At 47.9% G+C, this 10,000-nt stretch overlaps 1 protein-coding gene across 1 annotated transcript in view; it reads right to left on the reverse strand.

Annotated features, from left to right (window-relative positions):
• The window catches only part of chst12a (carbohydrate (chondroitin 4) sulfotransferase 12a), a 54,460-nt gene that overhangs the window by 20,495 nt on the left and 23,965 nt on the right, over positions 1-10,000 (reverse strand). The window contains exons 2-4 of the mRNA XM_082964669.1: positions 9,461-9,805; positions 6,675-6,830; positions 2,404-2,583 (exon numbers count right to left, since the gene is read on the reverse strand). Coding sequence (XP_082820795.1) covers positions 2,404-2,583; positions 6,675-6,830; positions 9,461-9,796 — 672 coding nt within the window. The 5' untranslated portion in view covers positions 9,797-9,805. The remainder of the gene's footprint in view (positions 1-2,403; positions 2,584-6,674; positions 6,831-9,460; positions 9,806-10,000) is intronic.

Here is a 10,000-nt window from a genome sequence, read left to right on the forward strand (position 1 = left end):
GTTTTTGCTTTGTCATTATGTGGTATTGATGAGGAGGGGAAAAAAACGATTTAATCAATTTTAGAATAAGGTTGTAACGTAACAAAACGTGGAAAAAGGTGTCTGAATACTTTCCGAATGCGCTGAATACATCACTTACACATTTATATAATAGATTCATATTTTTTTTATTGTTCAGTAATGTGGTGGGTCGTCTCTTCGTTCGCTGGACTTTATCCTGCTAACTGTTCCAAATGTCCGAACTGAATTTGGGTATAAAGGGCTTTTATGTACCCTGCGCCATCGTCTTGGAAACGCCTTACAAAATACTGTTAAACTGGAAGAACTTGGTCCCGATTGGTGTTTTTAAATCACTGATGAAGGATCTGGAGACTGATTGGTTAAATAAAGGTTAAATAAATCAATAAAAATAAACCCTAATGAGTCAGCTGTTAACTGAGCCACCATCAGGGCTAACTGACCACCATCAGGGCTAACTGACCACCATCAGGGCTAACTGACCCCCATCAGGGTTAACTGACCCCCATCAGGGCTAACTGACCACCATCAGGGCTAACTGACCCCCATCAGGGCTAACTGACCCCCATCAGGGTTAACTGACCACCATCAGGGCTAACTGGCCACCCCCATCAGGGCTAACTGACCACCACCAGGGCTAACTGACCACCACCATCAGGGTTAACTGACCCCCATCAGGGCTAACTGACCACCATCAGGGCTAACTGACCACCATCAGGGCTAACTGACCACCATCAGGGTTAACTGACCCCCATCAGGGCTAACTGACCCCCATCAGGGTTAACTGACCCCCATCAGGGCTAACTGACCACCATCAGGGCTAACTGACCACCATCAGGGTTAACTGACCCCCATCAGGGCTAACTGACCACCATCAGGGTTAACTGACCCCCATCAGGGCTAACTGACCACCATCAGGGCTAACTGACCACCATCAGGGCTAACTGACCACCATCAGGGCTAACTGACCACCATCAGGGCTAACTGACCACCATCAGGGTTAACTGACCACCATCAGGGCTAACTGACCCCCATCAGGGCTAACTGACCACCATCAGGGCTAACTGACCACCATCAGGGCTAACTGACCACCATCAGGGCTAACTGACCACCATCAGGGCTAACTGACCACCATCAGGGCTAACTGACCACCATCAGGGCTAACTGACCACCATCAGGGTTAACTGACCACCATCAGGGCTAACTGACCACCATCAGGGCTAACTGACCACCATCAGGGCTAACTGACCCCCATCAGGGCTAACTGACCCCCATCAGGGCTAACTGACCACCATCAGGGTTAACTGACCACCATCAGGGCTAACTGACCCCCACCAGGGCTAACTGACCACCATCAGGGTTAACTGACCCCCATCAGGGCTAACTGACCACCATCAGGGTTAACTGACCACCATCAGGGTTAACTGACCACCATCAGGGCTAACTGACCACCATCAGGGTTAACTGACCACCATCAGGGCTAACTGACCACCATCAGGGCTAACTGACCACCATCAGGGTTAACTGACCACCATCAGGGTTAACTGACCACCATCAGGGCTAACTGACCCCCATCAGGGCTAACTGACCACCATCAGGGCTAACTGACCACCATCAGGGCTAACTGACCACCATCAGGGCTAACTGACTACCATCAGGGCTAACTGACCCCCATCAGGGCTAACTGACCACCACCAGGGCTAACTGACCACCATCAGGGCTAACTGACCCCCATCAGGGCTAACTGACCACCATCAGGGCTAACTGACCACCATCAGGGTTAACTGACCACCATCAGGGTTAACTGACCACCATCAGGGTTAACTGACCACCATCAGGGCTAACTGACCACCATCAGGGCTAACTGACCCCCATCAGGGCTAACTGACCACCATCAGGGCTAACTGACCCCCATCAGGGCTAACTGACCCCCATCAGGGCTAACTGACCCCCATCAGGGTTTAGCGTCGGAGGTAAGAGAGATTAGCAGTGAACTGACCCCCATCAGGGTTTAGCGTCGGAGGTAAGAGAGATTAGCAGTGAACTGACCACCATCAGGGCTAACTGACCCCCATCAGGGCTAACTGACCACCCCCACCAGGGTTTAGCGTCGGAGGTAAGAGAGATTAGCAGTGAACTGACCCCCATCAGGGTTTAGCGTCGGAGGTAAGAGAGATTAGCAGTGAACTGACCACCATCAGGGCTAACTGACCCCCATCAGGGCTAACTGACCACCCCCACCAGGGTTTAGCGTCGGAGGTAAGAGAGATTAGCAGTGAACTGACCACCACCAGGGTTTAGCGTCGGAGGTAAGAGAGATTAGCAGTGAACTGACCCCCATCAGGGTTTAGCGTCGGAGGTAAGAGAGATTAGCAGTGAACTGACCTTCATCAGATGTCGCGAGAACTTCCCGTAGCGTTTCCAGAATTTGTTGAAGGTGAAGTGGAGGCTGCTGTTGTGGACCATCTCCTGAGGAACAGCCAGTGGATCCCTGTAGGGGCCTCCGTCCTGGAGCAGCCTCTCACTGAGCACGATCATCACCCTCTTCCAGTTAGTACAGGCCACCTACAGTCAATATAAATATATATACAATATATACAGGTTATATTAGCCTCTCACTGAGCACGATCACCACCCTCTACCAGTTAGTACAGGCCACCTACAGTCAATATAAATATATATACAATATATACAGGTTATATTAGCCTCTCACTGAGCACGATCATCACCCTCTTCCAGTTAGTACAGGCCACCTACAGTCAATATAAATATATATACAATATATACAGGTTATATTAGCCTCTCACTGAGCACGATCACCACCCTCTACCAGTTAGTACAGGCCACCTACAGTCAATATAAATATATATACAATATATACAGGTTATATTAGCCTCTCACTGAGCACGATCACAACCCTCTACCAGTTAGTACAGGCCACCTACAGTCAATATAAATATATATACAATATATACAGGTTATATTAGCCTCTCACTGAGCACGATCACCACCCTCTACCAGTTAGTACAGGCCACCTACAGTCAATATAAATATATATACAATATATACAGGTTATATTAGCCTCTCACTGAGCACGATCACCACCCTCTACCAGTTAGTACAGGCCACCTACAGTCAATATAAATATATATACAATATATACAGGTTATATTAGCCTCTCACTGAGCACGATCACCACCCTCTACCAGTTAGTACAGGCCACCTACAGTCAATATAAATATATATACAATATATACAGGTTATATTAGCCTCTCACTGAGCACGATCACCACCCTCTACCAGTTAGTACAGGCCACCTACAGTCAATATAAATATATATACAATATATACAGGTTATATTAGCCTCTCACTGAGCACGATCACCACCCTCTACCAGTTAGTACAGGCCACCTACAGTCAATATAAATATATATACAATATATACAGGTTATATTAGCCTCTCACTGAGCACGATCACCACCCTCTACCAGTTAGTACAGGCCACCTACAGTCAATATAAATATATATACAATATATACAGGTTATATTAGCCTCTCACTGAGCACGATCACCACCCTCTACCAGTTAGTACAGGCCACCTACAGTCAATATAAATATATATACAATATATACAGGTTATATTAGCCTCTCACTGAGCACGATCACCACCCTCTACCAGTTAGTACAGGCCACCTACAGTCAATATAAATATATATACAATATATACAGGTTATATTAGCCTCTCACTGAGCACGATCACCACCCTCTACCAGTTAGTACAGGCCACCTACAGTCAATATAAATATATATACAATATATACAGGTTATATTAGCCTCTCACTGAGCACGATCACCACCCTCTACCAGTTAGTACAGGCCACCTACAGTCAATATAAATATATATACAATATATACAGGTTATATTAGCCTCTCACTGAGCACGATCACCACCCTCTACCAGTTAGTACAGGCCACCTACAGTCAATATAAATATATATACAATATATACAGGTTATATTAGCCTCTCACTGAGCACGATCACCACCCTCTACCAGTTAGTACAGGCCACCTACAGTCAATATAAATATATATACAATATATACAGGTTATATTAGCCTCTCACTGAGCACGATCACCACCCTCTACCAGTTAGTACAGGCCACCTACAGTCAATATAAATATATATACAATATATACAGGTTATATTAGCCTCTCACTGAGCACGATCACCACCCTCTACCAGTTAGTACAGGCCACCTACAGTCAATATAAATATATATACAATATATACAGGTTATATTAGCCTCTCACTGAGCACGATCACCACCCTCTACCAGTTAGTACAGGCCACCTACAGTCAATATAAATATATATACAATATATACAGGTTATATTAGCCTCTCACTGAGCACGATCACCACCCTCTACCAGTTAGTACAGGCCACCTACAGTCAATATAAATATATATACAATATATACAGGTTATATTAGCCTCTCACTGAGCACGATCACCACCCTCTACCAGTTAGTACAGGCCACCTACAGTCAATATAAATATATATACAATATATACAGGTTATATTAGCCTCTCACTGAGCACGATCACCACCCTCTACCAGTTAGTACAGGCCACCTACAGTCAATATAAATATATATACAATATATACAGGTTATATTAGCCTCTCACTGAGCACGATCACCACCCTCTACCAGTTAGTACAGGCCACCTACAGTCAATATAAATATATATACAATATATACAGGTTATATTAGCCTCTCACTGAGCACGATCACCACCCTCTACCAGTTAGTACAGGCCACCTACAGTCAATATAAATATATATACAATATATACAGGTTATATTAGCCTCTCACTGAGCACGATCACCACCCTCTACCAGTTAGTACAGGCCACCTACAGTCAATATAAATATATATACAATATATACAGGTTATATTAGCCTCTCACTGAGCACGATCACCACCCTCTACCAGTTAGTACAGGCCACCTACAGTCAATATAAATATATATACAATATATACAGGTTATATTAGCCTCTCACTGAGCACGATCACCACCCTCTACCAGTTAGTACAGGCCACCTACAGTCAATATAAATATATATACAATATATACAGGTTATATTAGCCTCTCACTGAGCACGATCACCACCCTCTACCAGTTAGTACAGGCCACCTACAGTCAATATAAATATATATACAATATATACAGGTTATATTAGCCTCTCACTGAGCACGATCACCACCCTCTACCAGTTAGTACAGGCCACCTACAGTCAATATAAATATATATACAATATATACAGGTTATATTAGCCTCTCACTGAGCACGATCACCACCCTCTACCAGTTAGTACAGGCCACCTACAGTCAATATAAATATATATACAATATATACAGGTTATATTAGCCTCTCACTGAGCACGATCACCACCCTCTACCAGTTAGTACAGGCCACCTACAGTCAATATAAATATATATACAATATATACAGGTTATATTAGCCTCTCACTGAGCACGATCACCACCCTCTACCAGTTAGTACAGGCCACCTACAGTCAATATAAATATATATACAATATATACAGGTTATATTAGCCTCTCACTGAGCACGATCACCACCCTCTACCAGTTAGTACAGGCCACCTACAGTCAATATAAATATATATACAATATATACAGGTTATATTAGCCTCTCACTGAGCACGATCACCACCCTCTACCAGTTAGTACAGGCCACCTACAGTCAATATAAATATATATACAATATATACAGGTTATATTAGCCTCTCACTGAGCACGATCACCACCCTCTACCAGTTAGTACAGGCCACCTACAGTCAATATAAATATATATACAATATATACAGGTTATATTAGCCTCTCACTGAGCACGATCACCACCCTCTACCAGTTAGTACAGGCCACCTACAGTCAATATAAATATATATACAATATATACAGGTTATATTAGCCTCTCACTGAGCACGATCACCACCCTCTACCAGTTAGTACAGGCCACCTACAGTCAATATAAATATATATACAATATATACAGGTTATATTAGCCTCTCACTGAGCACGATCACCACCCTCTACCAGTTAGTACAGGCCACCTACAGTCAATATAAATATATATACAATATATACAGGTTATATTAGCCTCTCACTGAGCACGATCATCACCCTCTACCAGTTAGTACAGGCCACCTACAGTCAATATAAATATATATACAATATATACAGGTTATATTAGCCTCTCACTGAGCACGATCACCACCCTCTACCAGTTAGTACAGGCCACCTACAGTCAATATAAATATATATACAATATATACAGGTTATATTAGCCTCTCACTGAGCACGATCACCACCCTCTACCAGTTAGTACAGGCCACCTACAGTCAATATAAATATATATACAATATATACAGGTTATATTAGCAGACTGTCACTTGGGGAAGTAGCAGTATATGTGTGTGTGTGTGTGTGTGTGTGTGTGTGTGTGTGTAACAGGGGGGTGTGTGTGTGTGTGTGTGTGTGTGTGTGTGTGTGTGTGTGTGTGTGTACCTTGGGGAAGTAGCAGTATATGACCCCGTGGCGGTGTGTGTGTGTGTGTGTGTGTGTGTGTGTACCTTGGGGACGTAGCAGTATATGACCCCATGTCGGTCGTCGACGATCAGGTGATCCAGCTCCCTGTTGGGGATGTCGTCAAATGAACGGTTCTTCCCCGGAAAAGCTAGGTCATCACCATGGTGACAGAGGTCATGGACACGCTGCCGCCGCCTCTCCTGGAGAGAGAGGAGGGGGGGGAGAGAGAGGGGGGAGAGAGAGAGGAGGGGGGAGAGAGAGAGGAGGGGGGAGAGAGAGAGGAGGGGTGGAGAGGGAGGGGGGAGAGAGAGAGGAGGGGGGGAGAGAGGGGGGAGAGAGCGGAGGGGGGAGAGAGAGGAGGGGGGAGAGGGAGGGGTGGGGAGAGAGAGGAGGGGGGAGAGAGAGGAGGGGAGAGAGAGAGGAGGGGGGGAGAGGGAGGGGTGGGAGAGAGAGGGGGGAGAGGGAGGGGGGAGAGAGAGAGGAGGGGGGAGAGAGAGGAGGGGGGAGAGAGAGGAGGGGGGATAGAGAGGAGGGGGGAGAGGGAGGGGTGGGGAGAGAGAGGAGGGGGGAGAGAGAGGAGGGGGGAGAGAGAGGAGGGGGGGAGAGGGAGGGGTGGGAAAGGGAGGGGGGAGAGAGAGGAGGGGGGAGAGAGGGGGGAGAGAGCGGAGGGGGGAGAGAGAGGAGGGGGGAGAGGGAGGGGTGGGAGAGAGAGGGGGGAGAGGGAGGGGGGAGAGAGAGAGGAGGGGGGAGAGAGAGGAGGGGGGGAGAGAGAGGAGGGGGGGAGAGGGAGGGGTGGGGAGAGAGAGGAGGGGGGAGAGAGAGGAGGGGGGGAGAGGGAGGGGTGGGAAAGGGAGGGGGAGAGAGAGGAGGGGGGAGAGAGGGGGGAGAGAGCGGAGGGGGGAGAGAGAGGAGGGGGGAGAGGGAGGGGTGGGGAGAGAGAGGAGGGGGGAGAGAGAGGAGGGGAGAGAGAGCGGAGGGGGGAGAGAGAGGAGGGGGGAGAGGGAGGGGTGGGGAGAGAGAGGAGGGGGGAGAGAGAGGAGGGGGGAGAGAGAGGAGGGGAGAGACAGAGGAGGGGGGAGAGAGGGGGGAGAGAGCGGAGGGGAGAGAGAGAGGAGGGGGGAGAGAGAGGGGGAGAGAGAGAGGGGGAGAGAGAGGAGGGGGGAGAGAGCGGAGGGGGGAGAGAGAGGAGGGGGGAGAGAGAGGAGGGGAGAGAGAGGAGGGGGGAGAGAGGAGGGGGGAGAGAGCGGAGGGGGGAGAGAGAGGAGGGGAGAGAGAGGAGGGGGGAGAGAGAGGAGGGGAGAGAGAGGAGGGGGGGAGAGAGAGGAGGGGGGAAAGAGCGGAGGGGAGAGAGAGAGGAGAGAGAGCGGAGGGGGGTTAGAGTTCCCTGTCCTAGTCGTTTCTAGAGGTTAGAGTTCCCTGTCCTAGTCGTGTTCTAGAGGTTAGAGTTACCTGTCCTAGTCGTTTCTAGAGGTTAGAGTTACCTGTCCTAGTCGTTTCTAGAGGTTAGAGTTACCTGTCCTAGTCGTGTTCTAGAGGGAGGTTAGAGTTACCTGTCCTAGTCGTTTCTAGAGGTTAGAGTTACCTGTCCTAGTCGTTTCTAGAGGTTAGAGTTACCTATCCTAGTCGTTTCTAGAGGTTAGAGTTACCTGTCCTAGTCGTGTTGTAGAGGGAGGTTAGAGTTACCTGTCCTAGTCGTTTCTAGAGGTTAGAGTTACCTGTCCTAGTCGTGTTCTAGGGAGGTTAGAGTTACCTGTCCTAGTCGTGTTCTAGAGGGAGGTTAGAGTTACCTGTCCTAGTCGTTTCTAGAGGTTAGAGTTACCTGTCCTAGTCGTTTCTAGAGGTTAGAGTTACCTGTCCTAGTCGTTTCTAGAGGTTAGAGTTACCTGTCCTAGTCGTGTTCTAGAGGGAGGTTAGAGTTACCTGTCCTAGTCGTTTCTAGAGGTTAGAGTTACCTGTCCTAGTCGTTTCTAGAGGGAGGTTAGAGTTACCTGTCCTAGTCGTTTCTAGAGGGAGGTTAGAGTTACCTGTCCTAGTCGTTTCTAGAGGTTAGAGTTACCTGTCCTAGTCGTTTCTAGAGGTTAGAGTTACTCTGTCCTAGTCGTGTTCTAGAGGGAGGTTAGAGTTACCTGTCCTAGTCGTTTCTAGAGGTTAGAGTTACCTGTCCTAGTCGTTTCTAGAGGTTAGAGTTACCTGTCCTAGTCGTTTCTAGAGGTTAGAGTTACCTGTCCTAGTCGTGTTGTAGAGGGAGGTTAGAGTTACCTGTCCTAGTCGTGTTCTAGAGGTTAGAGTTACCTGTCCTAGTCGTTTCTAGAGGGAGGTTAGAGTTACCTGTCCTAGTCGTGTTCTAGAGGTTAGAGTTACCTGTCCTAGTCGTTTCTAGAGGGAGGTTAGAGTTACCTGTCCTAGTCGTTTCTAGAGGTTAGAGTTACCTGTCCTAGTCGTTTCTAGAGGGAGGTTAGAGTTACCTGTCCTAGTCGTTTCTAGAGGTTATGAGTTACCTGTCCTAGTCGTTTCTAGAGGTTAGAGTTACCTGTCCTAGTCGTTTCTAGAGGGGGGTTAGAGTTACCTGTCCTAGTCGTTTCTAGAGGTTAGAGTTACCTGTCCTAGTCGTTTCTAGAGGTAAGAGTTACCTGTCCTAGTCGTTTCTAGAGGTTAGAGTTACCTGTCCTAGTCGTTTCTAGAGGTAAGAGTTACCTGTCCTAGTCGTTTCTCGAGGGAGGTTAGAGTTACCTGTCCTAGTCGTTTCTAGAGGGAGGTAAGAGTTACCTGTCCTAGTCGTTTCTAGAGGTTAGAGTTACCTGTCCTAGTCGTTTCTAGAGGTTAGAGTTACCTGTCCTAGTCGTTTCTCGGGGTCGATGGGCGTCAGATGGACCTTCCACTCCCTCCGGGGCACGTACCGCTCCTCGGCGCGCTCTGATTGGTTGGCAGAGTCTGGGGGGGCGGAATCTGTAGGATCATTGGTCCCCTCCAGGAACTGGTTTACGAAGGCGTTGATGTCGGAGAGGAAGGAGGGGTGCGTGGCGGGGTGGTGAGGGGCGGGCCGGGGGGAGAGGGCGGGCAGGTAAAGGTGAGAGGCGCCAACGTCGTCCCAGTAGAGAATCATCAACAGGATCATAAAGACTGAACCCAGAACCACAGAGACGCTGAACAACCTCCACTTCCCCATGGTGACGCCCTGAACACACACACACAGATACACACACTGTTACACACACACACACACACACACACACACACACACACACACACACACACACACACACACACACACACACACACACACACACACACACACACACACACACACACACACACACACACACTGTTACACACACACACACACACACACACAGATACACACACACACACT

The sequence above is a fragment of the Salmo salar genome, chromosome 18 (genome assembly GCF_965601325.2).
Source record: "Salmo salar chromosome 18, fSalSal1, whole genome shotgun sequence".
In the NCBI taxonomy this organism is placed as follows: Eukaryota; Metazoa; Chordata; class Actinopteri; order Salmoniformes; family Salmonidae; genus Salmo; species Salmo salar.